Source organism: Schizophyllum commune, assembly GCF_000143185.2.
Source record: "Schizophyllum commune H4-8 unplaced genomic scaffold SCHCOscaffold_7, whole genome shotgun sequence".
Taxonomy (NCBI): Eukaryota; Fungi; Basidiomycota; class Agaricomycetes; order Agaricales; family Schizophyllaceae; genus Schizophyllum; species Schizophyllum commune.
The window spans coordinates 1,203,763-1,229,156 of record NW_026089544.1 but is presented as its reverse complement, the minus strand read 5'-3'; the positions used below and the strand labels follow the sequence as shown (position 1 = coordinate 1,229,156).

The 25,394-nt window shown below is 57.0% G+C and overlaps 13 protein-coding genes across 13 annotated transcripts; 4 read left to right on the top strand and 9 right to left on the bottom strand.

The window, feature by feature from the left end:
• Positions 1 to 67: 67 nt before the first annotated feature.
• On the bottom strand, positions 68 to 2,699 carry SCHCODRAFT_02628982 (MFS general substrate transporter). Its single transcript, XM_050345502.1, has 18 exons — positions 2,569 to 2,699; positions 2,421 to 2,503; positions 2,353 to 2,366; positions 2,240 to 2,296; positions 2,126 to 2,190; positions 1,834 to 2,005; positions 1,753 to 1,782; positions 1,638 to 1,699; positions 1,524 to 1,586; positions 1,457 to 1,469; positions 1,365 to 1,405; positions 1,046 to 1,299; positions 760 to 940; positions 659 to 707; positions 551 to 609; positions 437 to 495; positions 348 to 388; positions 68 to 294 (listed from the first exon to the last, which is right to left on the bottom strand). The coding sequence occupies exons 1-18, from the start codon at positions 2,611 to 2,613 to the stop codon at positions 134 to 136; spliced, it is 1,449 nt and encodes a 482-aa protein (XP_050199629.1). The 5' UTR covers positions 2,614 to 2,699; the 3' UTR covers positions 68 to 133.
• Positions 2,700 to 3,064: 365 nt separating this feature from the next.
• On the bottom strand, positions 3,065 to 5,967 carry SCHCODRAFT_02628979 (amidase). Its single transcript, XM_050345501.1, has 11 exons — positions 5,519 to 5,967; positions 5,298 to 5,462; positions 5,030 to 5,239; positions 4,857 to 4,971; positions 4,534 to 4,755; positions 4,328 to 4,427; positions 3,972 to 4,269; positions 3,835 to 3,912; positions 3,722 to 3,781; positions 3,371 to 3,641; positions 3,065 to 3,304 (listed from the first exon to the last, which is right to left on the bottom strand). Exons 1-11 carry the CDS (start codon positions 5,546 to 5,548, stop codon positions 3,180 to 3,182), a joined length of 1,674 nt encoding a protein of 557 aa, XP_050199628.1. The 5' UTR covers positions 5,549 to 5,967; the 3' UTR covers positions 3,065 to 3,179.
• A 167-nt stretch (positions 5,968 to 6,134) lies between these two features.
• On the bottom strand, positions 6,135 to 9,350 carry SCHCODRAFT_02628974 (G-alpha-domain-containing protein). Its single transcript, XM_050345500.1, has 9 exons — positions 8,780 to 9,350; positions 8,702 to 8,722; positions 8,045 to 8,645; positions 7,820 to 7,977; positions 7,664 to 7,771; positions 7,459 to 7,598; positions 6,841 to 6,940; positions 6,601 to 6,717; positions 6,135 to 6,549 (listed from the first exon to the last, which is right to left on the bottom strand). Exons 1-9 carry the CDS (start codon positions 8,991 to 8,993, stop codon positions 6,500 to 6,502), a joined length of 1,509 nt encoding a protein of 502 aa, XP_050199627.1. The 5' UTR covers positions 8,994 to 9,350; the 3' UTR covers positions 6,135 to 6,499.
• Positions 9,351 to 10,570: 1,220 nt separating this feature from the next.
• On the bottom strand, positions 10,571 to 11,367 carry SCHCODRAFT_02628971 (uncharacterized protein). The gene is made up of 2 exons (XM_050345499.1): positions 11,026 to 11,367; positions 10,571 to 10,966 (listed from the first exon to the last, which is right to left on the bottom strand). Exons 1-2 carry the CDS (start codon positions 11,148 to 11,150, stop codon positions 10,798 to 10,800), a joined length of 294 nt encoding a protein of 97 aa, XP_050199626.1. The 5' UTR covers positions 11,151 to 11,367; the 3' UTR covers positions 10,571 to 10,797.
• Positions 11,368 to 11,936: 569 nt separating this feature from the next.
• SCHCODRAFT_02628969 (uncharacterized protein) lies at positions 11,937 to 12,581 on the top strand (the record flags this gene model as incomplete). The annotated part of the gene is made up of 2 exons (XM_050345498.1): positions 11,937 to 12,030; positions 12,230 to 12,581. Coding segments are annotated over 2 exons (308 nt in total), but the record flags the coding sequence as incomplete, so codon positions are not given.
• SCHCODRAFT_01309853 (ubiquitin-related modifier 1) lies at positions 12,392 to 13,451 on the bottom strand. The gene is made up of 3 exons (XM_003031321.2): positions 13,136 to 13,451; positions 12,686 to 12,918; positions 12,392 to 12,634 (listed from the first exon to the last, which is right to left on the bottom strand). Exons 1-2 carry the CDS (start codon positions 13,396 to 13,398, stop codon positions 12,801 to 12,803), a joined length of 381 nt encoding a protein of 126 aa, XP_003031367.1. The 5' UTR covers positions 13,399 to 13,451; the 3' UTR covers positions 12,392 to 12,634; positions 12,686 to 12,800.
• A 123-nt stretch (positions 13,452 to 13,574) lies between these two features.
• SCHCODRAFT_02628961 (uncharacterized protein) lies at positions 13,575 to 14,986 on the bottom strand. The gene is made up of 3 exons (XM_003031322.2): positions 14,620 to 14,986; positions 14,208 to 14,538; positions 13,575 to 14,149 (listed from the first exon to the last, which is right to left on the bottom strand). Exons 1-3 carry the CDS (start codon positions 14,974 to 14,976, stop codon positions 13,830 to 13,832), a joined length of 1,008 nt encoding a protein of 335 aa, XP_003031368.1. The 5' UTR covers positions 14,977 to 14,986; the 3' UTR covers positions 13,575 to 13,829.
• Positions 14,987 to 15,129: 143 nt separating this feature from the next.
• SCHCODRAFT_02628956 (uncharacterized protein) lies at positions 15,130 to 16,775 on the top strand. Its single transcript, XM_050345497.1, has 5 exons — positions 15,130 to 15,309; positions 15,361 to 15,414; positions 15,464 to 15,581; positions 16,106 to 16,248; positions 16,462 to 16,775. The coding sequence occupies exons 1-5, from the start codon at positions 15,171 to 15,173 to the stop codon at positions 16,512 to 16,514; spliced, it is 507 nt and encodes a 168-aa protein (XP_050199624.1). The 5' UTR covers positions 15,130 to 15,170; the 3' UTR covers positions 16,515 to 16,775.
• Positions 16,776 to 17,425: 650 nt separating this feature from the next.
• On the bottom strand, positions 17,426 to 20,757 carry SCHCODRAFT_02668745 (uncharacterized protein; the record flags this gene model as incomplete). The annotated part of the gene is made up of 5 exons (XM_003031323.2): positions 17,426 to 19,971; positions 20,023 to 20,078; positions 20,148 to 20,261; positions 20,600 to 20,657; positions 20,727 to 20,757. 5 exons carry the CDS (start codon positions 20,755 to 20,757, stop codon positions 17,426 to 17,428), a joined length of 2,805 nt encoding a protein of 934 aa, XP_003031369.1.
• A 296-nt stretch (positions 20,758 to 21,053) lies between these two features.
• Positions 21,054 to 22,871, top strand: SCHCODRAFT_02504535 (GTP-binding protein Obg/CgtA; the record flags this gene model as incomplete). Its single annotated transcript, XM_003030917.2, has 3 exons — positions 21,054 to 21,200; positions 21,250 to 21,292; positions 21,340 to 22,871. 3 exons carry the CDS (start codon positions 21,054 to 21,056, stop codon positions 22,869 to 22,871), a joined length of 1,722 nt encoding a protein of 573 aa, XP_003030963.1.
• A 195-nt stretch (positions 22,872 to 23,066) lies between these two features.
• SCHCODRAFT_02504316 (signal peptidase complex catalytic subunit SEC11) lies at positions 23,067 to 23,911 on the bottom strand (the record flags this gene model as incomplete). Its single annotated transcript, XM_003031324.1, has 6 exons — positions 23,067 to 23,138; positions 23,188 to 23,224; positions 23,279 to 23,397; positions 23,455 to 23,650; positions 23,706 to 23,815; positions 23,864 to 23,911. The coding sequence occupies 6 exons, from the start codon at positions 23,909 to 23,911 to the stop codon at positions 23,067 to 23,069; spliced, it is 582 nt and encodes a 193-aa protein (XP_003031370.1).
• A 261-nt stretch (positions 23,912 to 24,172) lies between these two features.
• On the bottom strand, positions 24,173 to 24,417 carry SCHCODRAFT_01309806 (uncharacterized protein). The gene has a single exon (XM_050341421.1). It carries the CDS (start codon positions 24,384 to 24,386, stop codon positions 24,225 to 24,227), a length of 162 nt encoding a protein of 53 aa, XP_050199623.1. The 5' UTR covers positions 24,387 to 24,417; the 3' UTR covers positions 24,173 to 24,224.
• SCHCODRAFT_02581041 (uncharacterized protein) lies at positions 24,173 to 25,086 on the top strand. Its single transcript, XM_003030918.3, has one exon. It carries the CDS (start codon positions 24,431 to 24,433, stop codon positions 24,959 to 24,961), a length of 531 nt encoding a protein of 176 aa, XP_003030964.1. The 5' UTR covers positions 24,173 to 24,430; the 3' UTR covers positions 24,962 to 25,086.
• The last annotated feature ends 308 nt before the right edge of the window (positions 25,087 to 25,394 follow it).

The window sequence follows — 25,394 nt, the reverse complement described above, 5'->3', positions numbered from 1 at the left end:
TTACCCGGCAACTCTAGGGCAGCCATCACGAACAGACGATTGCTCACGCAGGGGCCCCGCCGAGGTACGCTACAGGCAGTGATATTGTACCCAAAAAGAGTCTGATGTACACTACTAGTACTCTGAGATGTCTTCATATGACAGGTGTAACTGTAACAGTCGCGTCCTCCTTGCTGTCCTTCTCTATGTCCTTCTCTTCGTCGGACTCGGTAGGGCTCTCGTCCTGCAGGTTCGGATCCCTCTTCATCAGGTACAGAATCAAAGGCAGAAAGAAGAACGAGATGATGGACAGGACTTTGATCCATTTGTCAGCGCATTGCCACGGTGAAAACAACTTCATCGCTTACCCAGTGTCCCGACGGCGCATTTGTAGAACTTCGGCGCATATCTGCGCGAGAGTGAGTTGGTGTGGCAGATGAAGGATTCATTTACTTACGCTGAGTTGACTACGACGATGCCATACCAGATCAGGAAGATATACGCGGACAGGTTCATCTGCGAGGTGTCAGCCTGAGTTCGAGACACGGCTCAAAGTGAATGGCCGGCGCACCACTGCGAGAGTCACCGTGCGCAAAATAGGGTTGAACTTCGTCGCCTCATTCGCCCACGCTGAGAAAGAGTCAGCTCGGCATTGGGAAAGCAGCGAACCTCGACAAACTGTAATCGATGGACTGCCCGGCGAAGACGATCCCATGGACGTAGATAGCCTGTGAGCGTCGTCAACCCTTCGAGCTATCGCAGGACGTGAGGACCACTCACCGCCATCAACGCCGCCTTGTTGTTCTCCGGGTAAATGAGGAAAATAACCGAGAACACAATGCACGCCAGTGCAATGACAACCGACGGAGCCCAACGGTTGCGCGTGTTGTCCGAGGTAGCAGACATGATGGCGACAGCGATAATAGCAACTGCGTACACGCCATTCGGGTACTGGTTCGCGCTGGAAATCCGTAGTCAGCCCCATCCTTATCACTCACCCTTCGCCTTCGCTAGTACGGTCGCGCGTCTGCCCGTTCACGCTGACCCCAAACACAAACCCACTCACTTCGACAAACTAAACTCCTCCGGATAACTCTTGAACCAAATCGGCGCCAGCGAGTTGAAGTTAAACGTCTCCATCAGGCCAAAGTTCGTGAAGAAGATCGTGAAGACGTAGAGCTGCCACGACTTGAAGACGCCGAGGATGGCTGCGCGGGACCAGACGACGCGGTCGCGCGGGGGCAGGCGCGTGCGGGCGAGGGCGCGCTCGGCGGGGGAGAGGTAGAAGGCGGTGGTCTTGGTAGGGGTGTCGGGGAAGGTCTGTCAGGAGTGGTGAGGGTGAGTTAAGAGGGTGAAGGAGGAAGAGGAAAAAATAGAAGACGTACCAGTACTCCGAGGAGGGCGATCGGGAAGGTGAGGATGGCGTCTAGAAAGCAGTGAGTTCGCGATTCGGTCAAACGAAGGTCGGAGGTTCTACCTATGATGAAGAGCTGAAGTCATGTCAGCGTCAATCACTGTTGACATGTATGGGAGAGTGTATTTACCCATCGCCATCCCGGACGCCCGAGCTTGCCGTTCAAGCTCTTGTTGATTCCGTCTTGAATGACCTGAAAGCTCATCAGGTTTGCATGTCCAACGAGAGGCGCATGCCCCCTTACCCCACTGATAATCGACCCCACGTAGCCACTTCCAGTATATATTGCTGCGCGACGCGCTAGCTCTGATATTGCTGGTCAGCGTCTATCTCCATAGCCGGACAGGTAAGTCGCGCACCATTCGGTCCATACCAGCTTCCCAGAATATCTAACGCGCGTCATCATACCTGGCTGTAAACATGAATGATGACCCACTTACAATTCACCGAACAAAACATCCCCGACTCGCAGAAGCCGACGAGGAACCTGAGCGCTGAGACCGTCTGCACGTTCTGCGCGAACGCGCAGCTGAGGGAGAGCACGGCGAGGAGGAAGACGAGGGCGGACATGTAGTAGCGCGGCGGGAAGTAGAGGATGGCGAGGTTGCAGGGCTAAGGGGTGAGGTTAGGTCAAGGTCGTCTCAAAGAGTCCTCAAAGAATCGGACAGCGTGGCGGGAACAGTAGAGGACAAAACGGGGGCAGGTAGGAAAGCAGATGGAAGCGCAACTCACGACTTGCCCCACAGAGTAGCCAGCTTGGTAGATAGACGTGAGGTCGGAGTAGGCGGCGGCGGACACTACGATCGGGTCAGGCCAGAGACCAGCCGAGCAGGGATTTTGGCTCACTGTTAAGGTCCTCCTTCATACCAGACACGTACGCGTTGGCCAGGTTGACATTGTCCACTGACGCGCCAGGGGTTAGTCAAATACGAGCCCGCAAGAAGATCAAGTTTACTGACACCTTGCCACAAAACTACCCTTGCTCATCAGTGCGTTCCTTCTGATACGGTGAGAATAGACAACTCACTAAGAAATACACGCAAACGTCAGAATCCCCACGTCGATCTTCCTCAACAGTCGCTCCTCCGTCTCTGTCTCCTTGTACTCGCCCTGAAAAGACCCACCGTGGATCAATAACCACATCTCACTACTGGGCGAAGTATCACGAAACTCACCCAAACCCACACGCGCAACCGCCTAAGCGCCGACTGGACCGTCATCACTGGAGTCGTGAAATGGAATTATCGTCCACGGCAATGTAGTGCACGCCTGTACGTGAACGATGGCCGACTCTCAAGCAGGCGCACCAACCTCGCGCGCTTGCTTACCTGGGGTATATAAAGCGCGAAGTCCTTCTAGATATGATGCCAGGCGCCTTCCTGATACGACGCTGAACGCTCGATACGATGATAAGGCGGGCGTTCCCACAGGTGACAAGGTGGAAGGGAAGCGGAGTCGACTGGCGTACGTACTATCTGCGTCACTCGCTATCTCCCGTGAATGGCAGGAGGGGGAACTATCGGCTATGGCAGGGGGGCTGACTATCGCCTGAGATAGCTGCGCGAATTGACGGAGCGGGCAATGTGGCGCGGCTCCGAGAGTGTATAGTTCTTGATGATGATTGAAGCGTAGGATATCTTGACCACGGTGATAGGGATGTGCGAGCCGAAGGAGGGGTCGAAGAGAGGATTCGATAGCCAAAGGGACATACTGGATAAACCGACGACGCCACAGGCCCAATTTGTTTGCTCAACAACACAGAACACGCACACATTCCATTACCCTATCATGCAGGCAGAGGCAGGACTTCGTTGATCTTCTTCAACACGCCCAACAATTGATCGTCCGCATTCCTCCTCCCCACGAGCTGCAAGCACAGTGGGGCATTCTTGAACACCTCCGGCTTCGCATCTACAAACCGTCATCAGCCTCTAGCACCTCGTCTTCCCACCCACAAAACAAAGAAAAACAACTCACAACATTCCCGATTGAACCCGTCCATCTCACTCAACGGAGGCGCCTTCACATACGCCTCGTCCGTATCAAGGGCCGGATCCACCCTCAGGCCCGTCGGGAACACCGCTGCGGGATAGTCGAGGAAGTTCCACGCTGAGGTATAGCCCCAGTACTTCGACGTATGATGCTGGGGCGCGGGGCCGGGGCCAACGGGGCAGAGGATGAAGTCGACGGCTTGGGCGTTGAAGTGGGTGACGTATTCGGCGCGGAGGGTGTCGCGGCGGGTGTTCATCTGCGCGGGAGATGGATGTCAGCGAGAAAGATAGTGAAGAGCAGAGAATAGGGAGGGAAGAAGGGAAAAAAAAGACGCACATTCCATAGCTCGAAGATGTCGTGTGATTTGACGTCCGGTCGCGTGAGGACCCAATCGGTCTGAGGTAATTCGGTGAGCATTGCATTCGACACATAGAGGGAGGGAATCATACCATAGGCAGCAGCGGTTCCCCGCTCTTCTCAACATGGTCCCGAATGGACTTCCCGCCGTCGACGAAGTACAGCTCGTGCTATGCGACGACTCGTCAGGCCCTAATGGTCGATACCAACGCTCAAAAACCTTACTCACCACCAACCGATCCATCTCTCCATGCCTGTACGGCGTGAAGTCCTTGACCTCGAACACCCCCTGCTCCTTCAGCGCACCCACCAGCGCCTTCATCGCGCGCTGAATCGGTGGCTGCGGCACGACGACGCCGTCGTTCCACATCACACCGATGCGGATCTTAGGAGGCAGGGGGATGATGTCGGGGTGGGTGCCGAAAGGAATAATGCTGGTGTGCCAGGGGATGGGTGTGATGTTGGACTCGCGTAACCATGGGCGGGTGCCCAGGACGACGTCGAACCAGAGCTTGAGGTCGCGGAGGCTATGAGGATGTCTAGTCAAGCGCTGCTAGACGTAGGAAGGAAGAGACTAGAGTTCACCTTCGGCACATTGGACCCTGCGTTGAGCCGACCGAGTCCGCGCCCGGCATCGAGCGCGCCTTCACCGCGCCAGCGCTTGGAAGGCGGTTCGTGGTGCATTCTGCGGGCTCGTCAGCAGGCGTCCCAGTACTCGATCACACCCACGCCGTTCTCCCTGCCTCCCAGAACCGCAAAGACCAGTCACTAGATCCCGAAACTGCACTCACTCAACGTCCACAACCCCGTCCCCGCCGCTGGCGACCTCAGCGAGCCTCCAATATCGTTCCCCAATCCCAAAGGTGAGCCCCCGAACGCAATCAGGGCACTGCACCCGCCGGACGAGCCGCCCGAGGTGAGATTAGTATTGAAGGGGTTGAGCGTCTGGCCGTAGAAGGAGTGCGTCTCGAGGTGCATGACAGCTTGTGGGAGGTTGGTCTTGACGTAGAAGACTAGAAGTGGGTCAGTGGTGCAGAAAGCAGATAATTGGGAAGGTTGAGCGGACGGAGGGAAGTTAGGGATTGGAAGGGAAAAAGCGAAGGGCAATGCGCACCAGCACCAGCGTCCCAAAGTATTTGGAGAAGATGACCGTGTTGCTCCTCCTTGAACAGCTTGTACTGGCTTAAGAACCCACTGGTCACGTAGTGGCCTTTGATGCCTTGGTTGTCCTAGGCGAATATAAGTAGGTTTCCGGCGATGCCAAAGCAAATGGAATCAATGGCTGACCTTGACGCTGATCGGCAGACCGTGCAGCGGACCAACAAGCTCGCCCGTCTTCTCATGGTGGTCGTCTAGCGCCTTCGCTCGCTCAATCGCTTCGTCGAGGAAGAAGTCCGTAAGACATGCAACATGCTGATGAGCGATAGCTGCGCGCTTGGCAAAGGCGGTGACGACCTGGACGGCGGTGACCTTCTTGGCCTTTATGGCGTCTAAGATCTGTCAATTTGGGAGGGGATTGAGTATAGCATCGCGCTACATTCAAACAGGATCGCACCGCCGTTGCATCGGTCGTGAAGTCTGTTAGGCTCAGCTCATCGTCCGTGAGTGCCCCGGATGCTTTCGCAGCACCGCGGACATCAGAGCCAGGAGGATAGGTAGTCGTGATGCGCAATTCAGGGGGTATGAGATCGAGGATAGCTTTCCGAGCGTCGAGCGCAGCCTAGCGAGTCTTTGAGATCATGCATTGCAGGATGGGATGACGACCGGAGAACGCACCTGCGGCCAGCTGATCTTCTCGTCCGTCATGTTCGAGACCCGTGCTGCAGCGATCAGGAAAGGGGGACTCGAGGAGCAGGAAGCGCGTCAGATATCATCTTCCTCGGTGACTGCTAGTTATTGAATGGATGAAGATACCGCTCTGTACGCGATAAACCTGGGCGATAGAGCATTATCACCTCAGCGGGGGCCCCTTTGAAGACCGTACTATCTCGGCAGAGCTATAGACACAGCTGCGGGATTATCGCAGGCCGCGTGAGATTGGGTGCAGATAGTGTCTTGCTTGCCATCGTCCCGGTATATCTCGGGGCTCCCGTCAGCACGGGGTGAATGACCCTCAACATCAGCTGTGGCCGCGGCGGTCACTCAGTGCCAAAATCGCTGCTAGCGGCGTGGGACCGGACAAAGTGAGCCCTTCGAATGAAGGTGATGCGCATCTCATGTGAGAGATAATGGCGAAGGACAAGAAGGACCGGCGCGGTGTGCGCGACGCGATCGGTGCAGGTCACGGGATGCTTTGGCGATGGACCCACAACTGCACATGGTTTGCAGCAGGCATTGTTGCCCCTGTAGAGGTCTCTGTTGTATCACGTCCATGCCTCTCAGGAAAAAGGTTGTCGACCACGCAACGTCGAACGCGTGAAGACCAAGTGCGTTCAGAGGGCCGGATAAGAAGGCGATCGAGGAATGGCTATGTACAAAATACAGGTTATCCACAGGGTACTACATCAGCAGGTATAGATATATACAAGGGAGACAAGGTAATACACCCAGTAGCAGATAGAGATAAAGAGGTATCCGGGGCAAAACAGGAGACGGAGGGGGGAGACAAAGAGGCATTCGTAACGGGATGCGTGACGAGGGAATAATTTACCCGCAGAGCTGCAAAACCGGGACATGCAATTTGTGAACATCGGTCAACCCAAAGCCTCGATTGGTGCTGTGGGTGCCGGTGATGGGTTGCAGTCATGAGAGAGGCGTTCATATCAATTGCGACTGCTTGAGATTCTCGCGCAGCACACCGTCGCGAACTGGAGGATGACAGTTAGTCAGTATGTCGCGCACAAGCGCTTTCCACTTACTCGACTCCAGTGTTTTTGCCGTTGACGTAGTGTCTGTCACCGTCGTAAAGTATATATAGTGCGTGCGAGGTATGGGCGATTGCTGATGCAGGATCTCCTTGAACTTGTCCTTGAAATCTGGGAGAAGCGGTCAATATTGGACGTCAGACTTGATATTTAGTGTATGGCAGATAGTAAACGAGGAAGGGCTTAGGGACGTAGAGACAGAACGTGGTTGAAGAATTATAGGCGACTACTCACATTTGCTGACGTGTCCTACTTCGTTTGGCCTGTTGCCGTAGCTCGGGAGGTATTTCTTCACCTGAACACCTTGCTTGAGTTTGCGTTTGAGAAGGTCCGTCTATGAGTTCAGTCAGTCATCGTAATCGCAGGAACATATCAAGAAATTATGAGGACATGGATGAGAGTCAGAAGACGCGAGGGCAAAGGGACGTTAAAGCGAGCAAACTACCCAGTGGCTACTCCCCAAAAGAGCAAACCCGGTATGAAGGGTACGAGCGAAGAAAAATCAGGTACTCTGCTTGTCGAGCTGCAGCGACATGGCTCGCGAGATGATATGCGAGCGATAGGTCGCGCTATTGTTTCCCGCGGTAACGATAGGCGATGCCTGCGTATAATGGGGCCGTGTCCGGTGGAGTGACTAACCGGCTAAATTGGGCAGCTACGCATGGCGGCCGAGGAAGCCTCGATGGGAACCCAGAAGGAGGGGAAATGAAGGAAGAGCATGGAGGCACGAGAAGACGATGGGGCGAATTAGGGAAAAGGAAGAAACAAATGAGTCGAGGACGAAGCAAAAGCAAGCAGACACAACGCGAGATGAAAACGCGAAGGAGATACGCTCGGTCACGACCAACTCACCTTATTTAGAAACATGATTAACTGCGTCCTCGCAAGCAGCTTCGTACTGCAGATACTTTGCCACAGCAAGAAGCTGTCTTCCAGGCGATTGACGCGCGGGTCCTCCTGCAGTCGTTCGTCGAATACGTTCATTGGCGTCACTGGGATGGGAGGATAATCAGTATATCGTCGCCTGGAGTGTACTGGGAGCGCGAGGGCTACTCACAAAATATGATCACATTCGTGTTCTCGAAGAATGGCAGCCACGCCGCGCGTTGCGTGCGACACCCGCCCACATCGTAAATACACCACTCCCAGCCAATTTGACCGGCTACTAAGCGCCGATGTTGAGTACAGAAGGACGCGGAGCAAGCTGACTTACGCGCTTGCGCCGCTGCCTTTGAAGAAATCTCCCAGGGCCCTTTGTTGAAGACGATCCTATGTTCACGCACTCCTGTCGTCCGTAACCTTGCGCGCAGGATGTCATCGTCGGTGACGCTGTACGCTCGCGTTGCTATTCGGTCTAATGAGTCCAAAAAGCTGCATGAACTCGTCAACTCATCGAGCTCAAAGAGGTGATGCGAGCGCAAGGAAATCAGCCACTTACTAGCGATGCCATTCCGGTAGCCTCGTTCTCCTCCGCTTGACCGCCTGCTGCACGACCGGATCTGCCCAAAGCGCCTTCATGTCCTCCCGACAGCCCGCGAGAGTATCCGCGACGGAATCAATCTCGGCACGCGCGGCGGTCGTCCACTGCGGCGAGAGCACGTCGTCGAGATTCCGCACGCTAAACTCGGGTACGAGCCGCGTGCGCGTCGGCATCGCGTGCGTGTCGAAGGGGGACGCGACCATCGTGCTGGATACCGCTTCCGGGTTGTGCCCCAGGCGGCGCATGAGGTCGGCTTGCAGGCCGCGAAGGGGGGCGAGGCGGATGAGGAGGAGCTGATGGCGGTCGGTAAAGGCAAGGGGGGTGCGGGAGGCGGATGAGGTGGGTGTGGAGGTCTGGGTAGAAGCAGGGCTGAGAGGAGAGCCAGGAATGCTGGCAGGGGACTCGGGTCTGTCGTCCTCGGCGTCACCGTCTCCGCCGAGTTCCGCTTCGACAACGCGGAGGATAGCGACTATAGCGCGAATGATGTTGAAGTGGATGATTAGACGCCAGCCGTCGCGCTCGCGCGCCCAAGTTTCGGGTGCCCATTTCATGAGAAAGTCTGAAGGACATGAATATAAGCAAGTACATGGGTATGAATGGGATGTAAACGCATACTTTTCAGCGTAGTCGATTTACCTTGAGGATGAAGCGCGAGTTTAGCGCGCCACTAGCTTAAACCGAGTGTGTACGCACCACTTTCCGCCTGCCCGAGCAGAAGCACCTTGACCACCTTACTTTCCCTCTTCATCCGCGCACGGTGATTGCGGATGTCCTCCTCGATGCTATCGTGGATCCGCTGCGCCTCCCGTTCGCGCTGGAGCCTCACAGTCATCTGCGCCGGCGTCTCGTTCGGCGGGGGTCGCATGAACTCGATGAAGGGGTCATCGCGCGGGGGGACGAACGCCATGTCGCCAGATAGCTCTCCGTCGTGTCCTCAAGGTCGAGAGTAAGCACGCACGCGCGGATATGGCGCAGAGAGATCAGGAGAGTCTGATGCTGGGTGATGCGGGCTGCAGATTACGCATCCGGCCGCGCGCGGGGCTCTTCGCGGTTCGGGGACGCGTCCGCTGTCTGCAGGGGGCGTGTGGGATGTCCGCAGCCCGTGTCCGTCGTGGGGAGCGCGGGAGGTGGTGGCAAAAGACAAGGAACGGTTGGATTCAACATGAAACAGATCATCGAGGGAGGTGAAGAGCCTGCTCCGCGGAGGAACCGGCGCTAATCACACTGTCATCAATGTCACGTCGATGAATCTGGACGCTCTTGGGGACCAGAAATGCTGTAGAGACCTCAGGAAGTAGCACTGTGTGTATAGACATAGCGAAGATACTAGGAACTCGCAGTCGGGGATCGGCCGAGGTCAGGGGACGAGTGCAGTTGTATCCATCGCCTTGATCTAGCTATGATCCCCTCGTCCGTCGCACCGCTCGCAACCTCGCTCGGGGTAGCGCAGACAGCCCACCGACCGCTGAATAGCACGGTCTCAATCTCATGAACACAGTGATTCCGTCAGACAGCTCCCCTGCTTCAAGTTCATCTATACCCGCCCCCATTCGAATTCCTTCATTCCCGGCAGATCCCTAGCACCTGTCGCGGTCGGGTTGGAAGTCTTATAAAGCCAAGAGGGGGAAGCGGCTGATCCACGGGCTCACGATCGATAGAGTCGACGGATGTGCGGCAGAGGCCTCCCCAGTGACCCGAGAAAGTTCATGCTGGGACCGACGATCACGGATGAGTGATAGGTAGGCAAAGAAGTACAAAAGGCGCGTGCTGATCAATAGGAGGGATGCCTGGACATCAGCAGGAGGGTGTGCTGTGATGAATCGGGTGGTTTGCGATGAATAGGACGTACCAAAGTAGGGTTATCGAAAGTCAATGGGGTGAAATCAGGCGGAACGAGGAGTGAATGGACGGGTCGCAGGAGGGTACCCGCAACTGTATGAGTTTAGTAACGACTTCACAGAGAACAAAACCTCGCGTCTCATGGCATGAATAGTACGGACTCAGCCGGATCGCACCCATAGGAAGGGCTCTCGTCCCAACTTGCCAGCTCGCTACCAGCAGATCCTTGCTCCATAGACTGCAGCTGGCCATAGCCTGCAAACATATCAGGTCATCCATATCTGTCCCGGCGGTAACGCGCGTGGCTGAATCCATCGGGCAAGCACATGGCCTACAATCACCTTCCGAAAAAGTGCGAAGGCACCGGGCGCAAAACCATGACCAGGACAGAAAAGGTTTGCATTCATCGGAAGTCAAGCGGCAGTCATCTGCAAAGCTATGTCAGCGAAGTATACGAGAGCAAGTAAGGAAGACAATACCCATCCGAGACAGAGGACTAAGTCTTGCCGCGGAGGGACGCCATCCTAGCCGAGGAAAGTGTTGACCAGTGTAAGCGCCTGGTACGAACCCGCCAGCGCGTATTCAAGGCATTGCGATAGGACATGAATCAGGACACCGGTGCTGGGCTCCATCGACCGACGAACGCGCAAGAGAGGCCGTATCTCAGGGCAAAGTCAAAGCCGGGTAGAATAAACATAGGAGGGTGGCAAGCCACGAGGTGCTCGCTGTGACCAAGCGAGCAACACTGACCACAACTCAGGTAAACACACGCGTTGGGCTCATTGAATTGCATTAGCGGCTGAACTCAAAACTACTCTGTCTCCTCTCGTTCATTACCTCCCACCGGCGCAATATCTGTGAAAAGTCGAGCTCTATATAAATTCGCTCGACAATGAAGACCCACCCGTGCCATAACGGCGCTTCCAATCCTCTTGTCGTTGCTTGATCTGCGCTCCGCCGAGGTTCTTGACACGAGAATAGTCGAGTTTGCCGGTCAGAAGAAGCCCGTCGAGGGACTTGATGCGAGAGAGGGCGACAAAGGTGAGACCAGACGAGAATTCCTTCGCGCCGAGGGAGAGCTTAACGCGAGACATCGTAAGACCTTGAGACTTGTGGATCGTGACTGCCCAAGCAAGGCGCAGGGGAATCTGTTTGCGTGATACTGGGTGACCTTGTAGATCGAATGTTGACGTGACGGGTGCGATAGGCAATACAGGAACGCCATTGGGGAATCCAGGACGAGCTTCAGTCTTCCATAGCGAAGAACCGGTGTAGGTCGGACACGAGACGAGAACAGCGACGGGTAGAGAGGATCGTTCGGAGCCAGGCAGCCAGATTATGTCTTCGACGTGTCCAGTGGTCGCGTTGACGAGCCCTGCGTTGTAGCACATAGAAACGAGGTCAATTACGCATGCATAGCAAACAGTCTACCTTTCTCCTGCCAGAGATTACGCGTAATCATGACGCGAGCGCGGCGAGACAGGACAAGCGTAGGTTGAAGTCCTCCAGCCTCGTCAGAGGAGGCTTTCGCAGCGCCAGCACCGTGGTGTTCCGCCAGAATACGAGCGCAAGGTTCCTTGAGGTGATCAAGCTTTTGCAGGTTGACTTCGTCGACTTCGAGACGCGTTGTGAACAAACAGGGCACGTCGTCGAAGCTGTCGCACTCGGCTCTAGAAAGATTCGAGTCATGCCGTGTCGTGAGCAGAGTGAAGTCTGGTTGCCGTCAGAGTCGCAGGACGCTCGAGGTCTCAGCTAGGACGCGCTTAGCAGCCTTATCCTCTTGCAGGGAAGGAATCTAACGTCGAGGCTCATATGGCGGATAGCGTGCTTGCATCTGTAGCGCATCGTCAGGGCGAACGTGTACAGCCTTACAGGCAACGCGAACATATCCAAATGCTCCTAATGCGGCGCGGCGGAGGAGCGCCTCATCTGATTGCAGAGTCAGCCGTAGCTGATTCGCACCTTTCCTTCCTAGTACACCCACCCAAGAAGCACATACCGGTACCCGTCAACATGGTCCGCTGCGAGTTCAGACAGGGAAGCACTGAGGTCGCGTACGGCTCCGACCCAGCTATCGGGTACTTCTTCTCGGTCTGTGACAGTCGGTAAGTCACGAAAATCCGAGCTTCATACAGCAAGCGCGCGAACTTACCTGCTCAATCCTGCTTACGATCGACGCCCATCGCCTCTTCGAAATCCCTCACAAGTCACCACTGTCCTCGCCATGATCGCCACCCTCACCCTGATCGCCACCATCACCTATCCTACCTGCCTCAGATAACCCACTTACTCACTCTCACCCAGCATCGCCTACCAATCGGGCAGCACAGCCGAAGTCAACAGCGCCTGCGAGGCGATCGATTACTCCGGCGACGGGGCCTACGTCTCGCTTACGACGGGGTTAGGTATCGGTAAGAAGGTGTCGAAGGAGGCTATGGCGGTGTTCTGGGAGCGCTTTGGCGTGCCGCAGAGTCAGATCGAACGTCTGCGTGGGGGGCAGGTGATCCAGCAGATGTGAAGGGTTCAGAAGTGTCGGATGAAGTGGAAGCGAAGGACCGCGAGTTGGAAAGTCGAAGGAGGTTTTGCTGGCCTTTCGAGCTGAATACCTGGTTTCATTGTACTATTATTCTGCCCATAAGCTGCCCAGGTCATCCAATATACAGGCACGTATGCGTGATCTGGCGTGAACCATGCTCCAGCGTGACATGCCTGCGCGAACGATTCAGCGTGGCCTGCAGTGTGATACGTAGATTCACTCACCACCTATGTCGAGCCCTGTGAGCACGCGTGCCTCGCGGAGGCTGCGTGCAAGCTTTACATGCGAGACAATTTCTCAGTGCTCAAAGCCTTGAGACTTCTGCATCCTCGTCACTTCCTAGCCCCCATGTAGCGTACTGATGAACACGATCTCGTCGTTTGGCTGCAGCACATATTCCCCCTCCCCCTCAAGCTCCCAATCGGTGTTGTTGATGAGCACGAGGATGCCAGGGCGGCTGAGGGAGGGGATGCATGCAGGGAGACGCCAGGGTATTTGCGACGCCAGGGTAATTTGAGACGCCAGGGTATTCGAGAAGTCAGGGTAATTGAGACGTCAGGGTATTTGAGATGAGGGGGTGGGGGATGTAGAGATTTGCGTGAAAAGACGCAGGTTCGTGGAGGACGAGCCTGCATCAGCGCGCGTCCTCTCACACCATGTTGCACACCACTCACACCGACCCATTCTCCACAAAGAGCTCTACGCGCTCCTTCAGCAAGTTTCTTGCGAGGTAGTCGATCAGGAATTCGACATCCGCGGGGGACGATGAAGCGTTCGCGGTTGGCGATGATGCACTGTCCGGGGTAGACTTCGCTGCACCCTCCGAATCAGGCTTCGATGCCGGTAACGTTACTCTATGTCGCCTGACATTCCCAAAAAGCAGTTCAAGGCCGCCGGAGAACTCGACATCGACGGTCACTGTAGCAGGAGCGGCCATGGTGGTAAGGTGATGAGGTTGGTCGTAGGGTGATGAGGGGAAGAGGACGAGCGCCTATCGGGGCCGATCACTGGGCCACGTGGGATGGACCCACAACTTCAAGTGTTTATGTAGGCGGAAGGCGTGTACAGTAGATGAAGGTGGGTGTTTATCAACATGGCCGTACCTGTGAGTACTCGCAAATTCGGGTGGATTGACCATCGAGTGAGATCGTACGAGAGTCGACAGAGGATCTTGATGAGTAGCAATAGCACTGTATATATACACGGTGAACTGGAGTACAGACGCGTACATGCGGTATGGTGAGTACATTCGAAGACCAAACAAGCAGACGTAAGAAACATACAGAACCGCGTAATTTTCGAAGAGTGTGCTGGCAGTATTCGTCAATTTACCGCGCAGACTTATCCTTGAGCTCATTTCCAGTGCCCTTACCCCCACACCGCCTGCGCATCCACCTCCCTGGGGCCCCTTCCCTCCCCATTCTCCCCACTCCCTTCCTGTCTATGTCCGCCATTCCCATTCCCACTACGCCTCCGCTCCCTCCGCTCCTGTTCGAGCAGCGGCGACTCCTCGCCCTCGAGCCTCACGCGGCCACCGCTGAAGAAATAGTAGTGCACGTACGCGAGGACGAGCGCGAGCGGGTGGAGCACGGTGAAGAGGATGGCGGGGATCTGGATAGCCTCGGGCTTGCCAGGCTCAGCCCAGAGGGAGACGCAGAGCCAGGTGGAGGCGACGGCCCAGACGATGTCTGTAGAAGGATTAGCATTGTCTGTCAAAGTTATCGGAAATTACGTCGCCAAACGAACCTCTCCTCAGAACGACAACAAGCAGCCCGATGACATTCGTGCCCACTACGACGCCAAACGCCGGCCAGATATAGCGCGCGGGTAGTTCCGGCTGCGGCCACCCATACGGCGCGCTCGGCTTGTACATGCCAAGCGCGAGGAAGAGCGACTCGGCGAACATGAGCATCAGGGGCCAGACCAGGAAGAAGCGAACGGGGGCGTGGATGAGGGCGATGTCGAGCGGGCGGCGGGTAGTGGGGGCGTGGTAGACGAGAAGGTTGATGTTGGAGTAGAGGAGGAGTAGGATGAGCAGGCCTTGGAAGACGGTCGCCGCGATGAAGGCGCGGAGCACCTGGGGGAGGTTAGCCCGAGGTGCGGGGGTTGAGCGGGAGCGAGGGAGCAGTGAGCAGAAGAGAAAGAGGGAGAGACGCACCCAGGATATCGCCCAGAATGCCATGATCCAGTTTGCGAGGACGAGCGGGAATCCGACGCCCTTGATGAGCGTCGCTTTCGTCTCGGGCTTGCGCGCGAGGACGAGCAGCACACAGTAGCCAATCTGCCCTACATAGAGCGCGGCAAAGTAGACCGCAATGACCGCAGGCCTAGGAGAGATCGCAGTCGGGTACTCCCTCGATATGGTGGACAACGATGGGGTGACGACGAATGCGCAGATGATGACCGTGGCGACGTTGATAAGGAGGGAGAGCGGCGTGAGCACCTGCAGCCGCACGAGGGCGAGGTAGTCGCGCACGGCGGGGTGCGAGAAGTCGATGGGAAGGTCGTCCGACATGGTGGTAGGAGGTGAGGGACGTTTGATTGGCGCTGAGGGGAGGCGGGGACGATGCGCGGCGCGTGACGTCAGAGCGCGCGGCCCGGCGCCGTCGATTGCGGCGCGCGGTCTGGCTCTCGCATTCGGATTTCGTCCGGGCGGCGTCGGTGCGCCATCCACTCCTTCTCTCCGTCCACCACCACCATCGAGACATCATGTCTGCCCCTCCCGAGATCGACGTCGGCGCCAACGAGCGCCCCATTGTCGCCGCCTGGCCGCTCCCCGAGGAGGAGCAGGAGACATGGACAGAGAAGGCAGTCCGCAAGTTCAAGCAGAATCCGGGGGTCGTTCTCGGTGCGTGGGGTGCTCATCCGGGTCGTCGATTGTGCTCATCAGTGTCTACAGGCTGTTTAGCAACGGCTGGCGCCTTCACCATGGCTAGCGTACAATTCAAGCGAGGTAAGCAAGTTCCCCTTCCCGTCTCCCACTGATCCTCACGGCCCCTCAGGCGAGCACTCGAAGCTCAACTACTGGCTGCGCTGGCGTGTAGTGCTCCAGGGTATTACCATCTTTGCGCTCGTGCAGGGCGCGGGCTCCTACACAGTCAAGAACGTGAAGAAGGCAGCGTAAGTAATTCGTCTGCATACCTTAGACTCCCCTGCTGATCAATGCTCTCATCTCGCTACATCCCTCCTTCTCGTACCTCCTGTCTCACCCCTGCTTGTCCTTGCGTCGTACTCACTCCGTCCTCCTCGTCGCCCACTCTCCCTCACAATTCCGAATTAATAAATCGCGAACCGCAAACCACCGCTTCTGAATGCCACCGCACACCACTCGGGACATCCACGCTCCGCGCACGATGCTTCGACACCCGACATCGCCCGCTCAAACGCTCGCTTGACCACACCGCACTCGACCTGACCGCCGCACTTGACCCTTGCCGACCTTCGATCGTGCATCCCCTATTGCTGCCGCGACCTGACTACCTTCGCACTCCCCTTCCTTGCTAAACTCCCTTTCATTCCTGCTGCCCTTTCCTTCGTTATGTTTGACTCCCGATCATCTACCTTCTCCCTTTTCTTCCTCCCCATACCACCTAATTCACGACCTCGTTCATCCGCCCTTCCTCCAACCCGTTCATACACCCCAGCGAAGAACAAGATCGCTACATTGCGTCCGTATCAGAGGAGAAGCGCCTTGAAGAGCGCCGCAAGTTCGCACAGCGGCTCGCGGAGGCCGAGGAGAACGAGCGCGTGGACACGATCCAGCGGAACGCGGCGGCGGGTGTGGGTGGTGAGTAGAGCGCTCTCCCTTTCGAGCCAGGGCTATCGACACGCTCTCGCGCGTGATGGATCTCGTATCCTGCAGGTGATGATGAGGCGCGGTGGCAGGAGAAGGAGGACGCGCAGGAGTAGGAGGACGCGTGGCTGGAGCGGGCCGTAGTCGATCGAGGCGTAGGGTTAGTCTACCTTTGCAACCAATGCTGATCACCACTCAACCATATAGGTTCAACATCAAGCGAAAGCGGGAAGACAGGATATTGGTGGAAAGTGTGGTAGACGCGTTGAGCCCCCGTGTATCGTCTGCCCACCAGACACGGTCGACCATTTTCCCTCGTCACGACCCTATCTACCTATGTCCCATCCCTGACCTGCGAAGGACAGGACCCTGCCCTTCAGTTCCTTTGTGTGTATCTATAGTACTACTCCGGATAGTTATCTGACTCGAAGACCACTGCTCATCGACGACCCGACGGACAAGGACGCGAACTCATCCTTTTGTCGGAACCGGACATGCCGGAAAACTTTTCTTCGATGCACAAAGTTGCAATTGAGTTTAGACAATTCCCTTGCCTTCCTCCCCTTCTTGCTTTGGACAAGCGGGTCCCTTGCGAAAATCAAGCAGCCAGCTCGGCAGCGCCCGCAACCTACCCTCCGGCCAGAATTAAACTCCAAAATTCAGTCAATGACTTCGTGCATGCCTATAGCCATACCAGCAGCTGAGGTACTCTTCATCCAACATGCCCCTCGCCTTTTACTAGGGGCATCCGGGAGAGTGCCTCGCCCAAGGCTGCGTTGGAATCTTTGGTTATACTAGACCCTCTTGGGTCTATGCTTTCTTTTCTCTCACAATTTTTAGGTTGTGAGGACGACGAGCGGGTACATCACAAGTAGGATGGAAATGGCAGGTCCACAACGATACAGTAGTCTACGAAGGCAAAGACAGAAAATTTAAGCGAGTGAGGTGGACGGCAAGGCAACGTTGCAAAGGGCGGTGCAAGAGTAGCATACAATCAATCGAAGGCAAGCGACAGCAATACGACGAGCGCAGACAGCAGAGTAACGAATATGAGTAACAGCAGAGCAGCGAGCGCGAGCGAAAGAAGACAAGCAGAAGCATAACGAAAGGAGCAGATGGGCGTCGGAGCAGAGCTTAGAGTAAAAACAACAGGAACGAAAGAAGATGATATCTAGCGCGATGCAGTCAGCGCCTGTACCGCGGCGTCCAGTAGCCACGACATGCGAGGCGCTAGCGAGGAGGATGTCGTTGGCGCTTGTGAAGAGGACAGCGATAGCACCGTTGACGATAGTGTGGAAGGTGTCGCAGTAGACACCCCTTGATAGTCCATCGCTTGAGCCTCCAGACGACGCACACCTCGGTATGGACGGGTGGGTCGGGGCGCCTGTATGTCGCGTAGCGGCTCGACCATAGCACGCGGAGACTCAATCACTGCGTCGATAATCTCGATGGTACGCAGAGGAGCCCGAATAGGCAGCGAGCGACATTTGGGCAGTGACCCAGAAAATAGCGAAGGGTGCGCGGGAGGCAACGGGCGTGAGACGATCGAGGACGAGGACTTCTTCAGGTTCGGATGCAGCTTGACGGTGCCAAAGTCGAGTGGAGCAGTCGACTGAGGTGAAGAGTCGGCAGGAGCGTTGGCCATAGAGCTGGCGGTGTTCGTGAATTCTGTCAGAATCCTGGCGCGAGCAGACTTCGACGATGGGATGGCAGAGCGAGCTACGGGCGAGGCAATAGCGGTGGGTCTAATGAGGCGCGAGGGAGTCGGACTTGATGAGCGCGAAGCAGCCGGGCTTGACCGGCACGAGCTGGACGGACTAGATGAGCGCGAAGATGCAGGGCTTGACGGGTAGACAGTCGCGGGATCAAGCCTGCATGGGTCGGATGACACGAAGGAGAATATGCTGGCGGGCGAAGACACGTCCATCGGAATCGGAGAGCAGGAGGCGTAGTGGTCGACGACTGCGAGAAGAGGAGCAACGCGAAAACCGTCGCGGGTATAGGCGACACCGTCAAAGTGGATGTAGGCGTGGTTGGGCGGATAGGCTTCGTCGAGGCGCGTGAGAGGGAGAGCATTCATGGCGAAGGCAGGCGCAGAAAAGTCGGCGTCCGTCAGGTCGTAGGATATCGTAGGGCCGGAGATCCAGGATTGACGGAGAGAGATACAAGCAGACCGGGTGTCAAAGGCAGACCAAGAATTATGCGCAGTATCAGTGCCATAGGCGTTGGCGTGAGCGAGTGACCTATCAGCGATGGTAACGATGTCTCCCGGAGGAGTAATTTCGTCGCAGTGCGTAGGATCATCGAGCATCTCGTTGAGGAGGATGAGGGATGCATCCAAGACTGCCTCTCCAAGAAACGCATCAGGGTCTGTATCGGCGAGCAGCATGCCGGAGTCAGTATTGCTGAGTAGGGTGTCGCAGTCAATGTCGCCGAGCGAGGAGAAGCCAGCATAGTCAAGCAGGGGGTCGAAGTCAAGGAGATTCGGAGGAGCAGGTTCGGCGCAGACAGCGCAAACAAAGTGCGGGCGGTCCCGCGACACAGGTCGAGACATGTCGTTCGTCGTAAACCCAGTACATGTTGGGGGCACCAGGTCGTCGTCAAGCGCAGGAAGTTCCGGATTGAGAACGATGCCCGACGCGGCCAAATCGTCGCAGTTCTCCTGCTCGCATTCTATCGGCGCAGGCGGCTCTGCGATCAGCGCATCTTCATCCTCTGCCTCATCCTTGGAGCGTCCATCACCATCCACCCATTCCTGCCATTCCTCAGGCCGATTCCGCCGCGTGAGACGCATGTGAGGACGCGGCTGGGGAGGGGCGACCTTGGACTTCGTTGGAGGAGCGGTCGTGGCCGTTGCTGAAGCAGCGGCCGCGGTCCTGGAATGCGTCGAACGAAGTGAGGTGGCGATCTTGGGTGGGCGCAGGGACGCCTTGCGCGCGCTGGCCGCCGAGTCTCTGCGCATGATCATTGTCGAGTCCTTGCGCTGCACGGTCTTCACCCTCTTCCGCGCGGGGCTATCAGCCGCATCCTCCGTCGGTGCCCTCGTCTTCTTCTTCCCACCCTTCAGATTCTCTTTTCCTTGAGCCCTCAGCCGCGCTTGCGCCTCTGTGGCCTCCGCCTCCTCCCGTTCCTTTCTTTCCTCTTCTTCCCTCGCTGCCCTCTCCTGCCTGTCCCTCGCCTCCTTCTCTTCCCGCTCCCTTTTCGCCTGTTCCTCCCTCTCTTGCCTCAATCTCTCTATCCTCAATAATGCCTCTTCCCTCTCCTTCTCCCACCGCTCCTTCTCCTTCGCCGGATCTCCCATTCCAAGCTCGTAATTGCCTTCAGGAATCACGACGCCCAAGCCCTTCGCCACCTTCTTCCTCCTGTACCACCAGTTGTGAACGCGTACCGGGTCGACGTCGCGAGCAAGTGCCCAGCGCTTCCGAGATTCGGGCGTCGGAAGGCGCCGGTCGGCGGCCCAGATTACGGCAAGTTGGTGCGCGATGAATGGGGGCAGATGGGTGTAGGTGTATCTCTTAGGAGATTGCTGATCGGAAGGCAGCGGGGACGGGGTGGAAGGCGGGGACGACTTGAAGAGAAGGTCCGAGTCGGCGGAGGAGCGGAGGTTTGAGGCGGATGCAAGGGTAGAAGGGGCGGTTGCGGGCGGGTTGTTGAAGTAGAGAAACGTGCGAGGGGCCCCGAGTATGTCCGTGTAGAAGGAAGACGGCACTCGGGACGCTACGAGAGCCATTATGAGTGACTATATGCGCACAATCTTATTTATTTTACCTGCGGCAGACGCGCGCCGCCAGCTAGCAGCTTCCACGGCAGTCTCAAGCTTCACCCTGGCCCAGTCTGTTGTGAGGTATGTCAGAAAATGTGTTGGCGGAGCATACTGGTATCAAGATACTGACATGGCTCCGGAGAAGATGGAACGACCGTAGTCGGCGACGAAGGCGCGATTGTCGGAGATGAGGGCAAAGACGGAGAGGAGGCCAAATAGTCGGACGACATCGTCTCCTCCGAATCTGGTTTTCTGTTATGATGCAAAGCTGCTATATGTGAGCACAGTGGGGCAAGACTAGTCTGTGAGGCGCATACAAGCCATTTTCTCAGGCACGATTGGGGCGTACGTTCACGGACGGCGCTTTCAGAACAAGAGATACTGGCCGTAGCCCTTCGAGAAGGTCCGAGGGATGTTGAAAGATGGGACGCGAGGAGAAGGTGATGGCGGCCAGGAACAAGCAGCGCTGACTATATACCTTTTTGGGCATAATAACACCGGCTGCCCGGTCCGCGCTATGCGGAAGTGCAGCGGAACTGACCGCGTCGAAATTCGATCCAGCTTCTGAGCGAAAACACTCACAGGTTGTGGTTACGAGCTTCCAATATTCGAAAAGACGATGCAAAAGCAGTGAGATGAGCTGTAAGGTACGGATAAGAAGTCCAAATTACTGATCAGTGGACGTACCCTTCAGTGCAGGAGAGCTCACTTTTGTCACGTTCAGAAGTGACTTGAGGCATGTTGAACGATCGAGATAAAGAGGTAGAAAACAGCATGTTCATGGTACTGGCATGAGCGCAAGCGGGAGATGTAGATGATGGGAGAAGACAAGATGGCTAGGCGCATGCAGCAAGCGCCCGCCGGCCCGCCACGGCCCGATCACCTTCGATCCCGATCGCGAAGTTGTCCTGCTTCTGCTCCTGCTCCTCATCCTCGACGCACCAGCGTCCTGCCTACTAAGCCCACGCTCTTGACTACACGGAAATTAGCGCGCGACCTTCTGGGAATCAGGTGCCAGTCGACCAACGAGGCGCTCATGACGGCGCTCTCACCCGCACTCCTCTGCCGCAAGCGCGCGTTCCTTTCTCTGCAACGCTTCTTCAGCAATGCGGCGAAGACGAAGGAGGAGGAATGGCAGGATATCCAGCGCAAGCGCAAGACGGAATGGAAGAGACAGCAGAAGGTGCGTGCGCGTCGCCAGACAACGCGATTGCTGCTTATGAACCACACAGGGCTCGCACTTCCTCGACAACATGGTCCTGCAAGTTCGCGGAGGTGCGTTCCCCACCTACAATCCACCATTCTGTCTTAACACCCTATAGGTCACGGCGGTGACGGTGGCGTCGCCTTCCACCGCGAAAAGTACAAGCCCTTCGGTCCCCCCTCTGGTGGCGACGGCGGCCGCGGCGGCGACGTCTACATCATGCCCACTCGCCACCTCACCTCCCTCTCCTCCGTCCCGCGCACCGCTTCCGCCGAGCCTGGTGGCCACGGCGGCGGCTCCTGGCTCAACGGCCGCAACGGGCGCCCCCTCGTTATCCGCGTCCCCCTCGGCACCGTCGTGCGCGAAGTCACGCGCGGCGAGCCGTACTATGTGCCGGACGAATGGGAGGACGAGGAGGCGCGGCTGAAGGGGCTGGCACCGATTGATCGAAGGGAGAAGATGCGCGAAGCGCGGTGGGTGCACTATCCGGCGTACACGCAGGAGAATATGGAAAGGGACGCGTTTGTGGATGCGGAGGCGATGCTGTACGAGCAGGAGAGGGAGAGGAAGTTTGCGAGGAGGCGGCGGCAGTTGGAGGCGCCAATACAGCTCGACCTGGATCGGGAGTTCACGAAGGAGGAGGATGTGGACGCGCCGCTCGGTGTGCGTAAGCACGAGCCCATGGGCGTGCTTGTCGCTACTGGCGGCCCTGGTGGTTTAGGCAACCCCCACTTCCTTGGGGAGAACAATAGGTCGCCCAAGTACGCCACGCGGGGGCGCCCTGGCGAGCGCGTCACCCTCGCTTTGGAGCTCAAGCTCGTCGCCGACATTGGGCTTGTCGGCTTCCCCAACGCCGGCAAGAGCACACTTCTGCGCGCACTTACCGGCGGACGCGTTAAGACCGAGGTCGCTGGCTACGCGTTCACCACGCTCAACCCCGTCGTCGGTGTCGTGCGCGTCGCAGGCGACGGCACGTTCGAGGGCAGCCTTTCCTCCGTGCACGAGTTCACCGACACTGCGCTCGAGGAGCTGGAGGAGCGGGAAGCCATGGAGCGCGGCGACTTCGCCTTCATGGAGACACGCAACCGCGCCGCCGCGGAGGACCAACTACGCGCAGGGCACCACTTCGACCTGGTCGAGCGATTCCGCTTCACCGTCGCTGACAACCCCGGCCTCATCGAGCGCGCGTCCGAGAACGTTGGCTTAGGACACTCGTTCCTCAAGTCCATGGAGCGCTCGCTCGCCCTCGTCTACGTGGTCGACCTGTCCGGTGAGGACCCGCAGAAGGAACTGTCCGTCCTGCGCGACGAGCTCGAGAAGTACCAGCCAATGCTCAGCGAGAAGGCGTGCATGGTCATCGCGAACAAGGCCGACCTGCTCGGCGGTGCTGAGGCTGAGGGCGCGGACGGCGAGGCACATGTCGACGCAGAAGCAAGGGCCAAAGCTATTGAAGAGGCCAAGGCCAAACTCCAGCGCTTAGAGGACTACGTGAAGTCCGAGTTTTCTCCTGCTATGGATGTGGTGCCTGTATCTGCGCGGTATAGCCAGAACATGCAGCGGGTGGTTACACTGATGCAGAGACATGTGGAGGAGGCAAGGGTACGGATGGCGGAGGCGGAGGAGAGGGAGGCAGCGGAGGAGGATCAATGAGGCGTACTAGTATGCCGGGGAACCACCACTAATACCAAGGGATGCTCGGCCTCCTCGAACTCTTTTGCAACTGAGTGTGAGTGCCAAAGCTGTCAGGCAAAGTGCTTCAAGATGACGTGCAAGACTCGCAAAAACGACAAGAATAATGATATTACAGTACTGACACCCAATGCCCTTACAAGAAATAGGCAATGTCTACTCTCGTTGTATCAAGGCCATCAGCCCCAAGATGCCCAATAACCCGTATTTCAGTTGTGGAAAGTCGTTCTGCAAACCGTCAGCCAGGTAGAAAAACAAGTACCCCTTGAGCGCTTACCATGGCAATTGTGGCGTAGCCAACGTACGGCACGAACCTGCAGCGAGTGCCTTAAGTACGGGGCAATTAGAAGACGAAGCGCACCACTCACCCGCGAACCTTCCCAACGATGTGTTTTCGCTCCAGCCAGTCCATGCCCTGGGTATAGAGACCGGTGTCGTCGATGGGGTTGTTATCGCCTTTGGTGAGCAGTAGTTGATCTTCTGGCGTCTTCAATCTGTGATAGCGGTCAGGTCATGCTTCCCGATGGCAAGGCTTGAATAATACGTACGCCCTGTTGTATTTGTGCGGTACGAAGGTTGCGTTCGGCGCGATCTCATGCGTTTCCAACACGCGGTGCACGATGGGGATGTCGCCGTTCGGGACCTTGTAGACCGTGATGTCACCAGTATGGAATCGTACGCCAGAGGGGTTCGTCAAGAAAAGCAGGTCGCCTCGGTAGAACGCAGGTTCCATAGAGCCACTACGATGCAGATTATATATCAGTTGGGGGAATAATGCAGGACGTAGGCGCGCACCTCAAAACCACGACAATCGGCGACTCAGTGTTCGTGATCACCCCCAGACCCTTCCACATCATAAGCCCTGACGCTATGACGGATGCAAAGTTGAGTGCTTGTAGAAGCAGCTAGGAAGGGGATGAGGCTAGAGGTGGCGTGGCGTCCAGGGGACATACGTGGCGGATACCCAGCCTGCGGAACGCTTTGAGTTCCTCGGAAAACATGGTGAGGGGAAATTGTTCGAGGTTGCCGCTGCGAGGGTATAGTGCTTATGACCTGGAGGCGTCGGGGAACGATGAGGGTTTGTGACGAGAAGGGAATAAGGCGCGTCGCGGAACGCGAGCTGGGGCTTCGCCGGTTGGGGCGGTCCGAGAGCCGGTGCCACGACGCGGCACGTGCAGTGCTCACGTTTCCCACGATCACCATGTTTTCGTCCGCCCCGCATCACGATCAAAGTTGAACTCTGCGCTCATCATGTCCTCGATTTCGCCTCTTGGCTCGCTGCCCTAAAATTTCCCAAATCAAGACAGCAGTATCTCAGGTACCCGCTGTCAGACCCTCCCACTTTAAGTGCAGTCCCCTGCCAATTACGCGCACTATCGCATAAGCGAGACACACCGCACTTCCGGCGGCTCTAAGACATGGGCGGGATATATGGCGGACTGACCTAACACCTCCCTCTTCCCTGACCGCGACCATCACCTGCTCTCGCGCACTCACTCAAGCAGCCCCGCCTCAGCAGCATGACCACCTTCGCCACCGCCCCGCGCCTCGTCCTCATCTCCGCCACCGAGGATCGCGACCTCGAAAGCCAGCAATACCAGGCGCCATCGCCACGCCGGGAGCGCAAGGGGACGCTTCTTCCCCCTTACTCCCCGCGAGGAACACTCCCCGGCCCCGCCTCCCGCAAGGGCTCCGAACCCTTCGACGGCTTCAAGGTCATTGACCTCGCCGACTGCAGTAGCAGCGCACCCCATCCGAACGCAGCGCCCACCGTCATTGCATGCACGTATCCACCGAATGACCTCGAGGCGTCGATTTCACCCGCCTACCCACCGGCCCCGTCATATTCGGCGTCCGCCTATCCCGATGAGAAGCATCCGCAGAGCCGGCAGCAGCAGTACATCACCCCTTCGCGCTCACCATGGATTATGCACGTCGTCTCGCAGAGGCAAGGCCCCGTGCGCCGTGGATTGCTCGTGGGCAGCTGGGTCGCCTGCGTTTTCCTCATGGGGCTCGCCGCGGTCCTTGTCTTCGTGCAGGCCAAGCTTTAGTAGCGGGCACCGTCAAACGCTGCACTCACGATATCACCCAACCTTGCACTTTTTGGACACATAGACTTTGTATCTTCTACGCACATCTTCCCCCAAGTACACACGACTGCACCTTCATATCCCCTACATATCAGCCTTTCTGGATGCACTTCGTGCATTGTAGGGTATCGGACTTGCTTTGTATTCCATATGTGGACGCGCGAGCACGCCGACAATAGAATTACTGTCTCGCTCTGGAAGTGTAGTGATCGTTTTCCACACCACGGGCGATGTCCGGTAGAAAGTACGCAAGCGTCGAAAAATGGCGAGGAAAGGACAAGTTCAAACAGAGCGAGGCAAAAACAGAATAAAGTCAGACATAGATCGACGTAAACTACACAATACATCGCGCGGGTGCGAACGAAGGGCAGGGGCCGGCACCTCGCGGGTAGAA

Excerpts from the sequence above, each read along its gene's own strand:
- SCHCODRAFT_02628961 (XM_003031322.2), bottom strand. The coding sequence starts at position 14,976 with ATGTCGGACGACCTTCCCATCGACTTCTCGCACCCCGCCGTGCGCGAC. Across the intron at positions 14,539-14,619 it reads CATTCTGGGCGATATCCTGG|GTGCTCCGCGCCTTCATCGC; the intron begins GTGCGTCTCTCC and ends AACCTCCCCCAG. Across the intron at positions 14,150-14,207 it reads TGTTGTCGTTCTGAGGAGAG|ACATCGTCTGGGCCGTCGCC; the intron begins GTTCGTTTGGCG and ends ATCCTTCTACAG.
- SCHCODRAFT_01309853 (XM_003031321.2), bottom strand. The coding sequence starts at position 13,398 with ATGGCCGCTCCTGCTACAGTGACCGTCGATGTCGAGTTCTCCGGCGGC. Across the intron at positions 12,919-13,135 it reads TTTGTGGAGAATGGGTCGGT|CCGCCCTGGCATCCTCGTGC; the intron begins GTGAGTGGTGTG and ends CCCCTCCCTCAG.
- SCHCODRAFT_01309806 (XM_050341421.1), bottom strand. The coding sequence starts at position 24,386 with ATGGTCGCGGTCAGGGAAGAGGGAGGTGTTAGGTCAGTCCGCCATATA.
- SCHCODRAFT_02628971 (XM_050345499.1), bottom strand. The coding sequence starts at position 11,150 with ATGGCGTTCCTGTATTGCCTATCGCACCCGTCACGTCAACATTCGATC. Across the intron at positions 10,967-11,025 it reads CGATCCACAAGTCTCAAGGT|CTTTGTCGCCCTCTCTCGCA; the intron begins CTTACGATGTCT and ends GTCTGGTCTCAC.
- SCHCODRAFT_02581041 (XM_003030918.3), top strand. The coding sequence starts at position 24,431 with ATGACCACCTTCGCCACCGCCCCGCGCCTCGTCCTCATCTCCGCCACC.
- SCHCODRAFT_02628974 (XM_050345500.1), bottom strand. The coding sequence starts at position 8,993 with ATGGCGTTCGTCCCCCCGCGCGATGACCCCTTCATCGAGTTCATGCGA. Across the intron at positions 7,772-7,819 it reads AAAGGCAGCGGCGCAAGCGC|TAGCCGGTCAAATTGGCTGG; the intron begins GTAAGTCAGCTT and ends ATCGGCGCTTAG. Across the intron at positions 7,599-7,663 it reads CACGAATGTGATCATATTTT|TGACGCCAATGAACGTATTC; the intron begins GTGAGTAGCCCT and ends CTCCCATCCCAG.
- SCHCODRAFT_02628982 (XM_050345502.1), bottom strand. The coding sequence starts at position 2,613 with ATGACGGTCCAGTCGGCGCTTAGGCGGTTGCGCGTGTGGGTTTGG. Across the intron at positions 2,191-2,239 it reads TATGAAGGAGGACCTTAACA|TGTCCGCCGCCGCCTACTCC; the intron begins GTGAGCCAAAAT and ends ACCCGATCGTAG. Across the intron at positions 1,587-1,637 it reads TGGGGTCGATTATCAGTGGG|GTCATTCAAGACGGAATCAA; the intron begins GTAAGGGGGCAT and ends ATGAGCTTTCAG.
- SCHCODRAFT_02628979 (XM_050345501.1), bottom strand. The coding sequence starts at position 5,548 with ATGACGGACGAGAAGATCAGCTGGCCGCAG. Across the intron at positions 5,240-5,297 it reads TCACGACCGATGCAACGGCG|ATCTTAGACGCCATAAAGGC; the intron begins GTGCGATCCTGT and ends CCAAATTGACAG. Across the intron at positions 4,428-4,533 it reads GACGGGGTTGTGGACGTTGA|AATGCACCACGAACCGCCTT; the intron begins GTGAGTGCAGTT and ends ACGAGCCCGCAG.
- SCHCODRAFT_02628956 (XM_050345497.1), top strand. The coding sequence starts at position 15,171 with ATGTCTGCCCCTCCCGAGATCGACGTCGGCGCCAACGAGCGCCCCATT. Across the intron at positions 15,310-15,360 it reads GAATCCGGGGGTCGTTCTCG|GCTGTTTAGCAACGGCTGGC; the intron begins GTGCGTGGGGTG and ends CAGTGTCTACAG. Across the intron at positions 15,415-15,463 it reads TAGCGTACAATTCAAGCGAG|GCGAGCACTCGAAGCTCAAC; the intron begins GTAAGCAAGTTC and ends ACGGCCCCTCAG.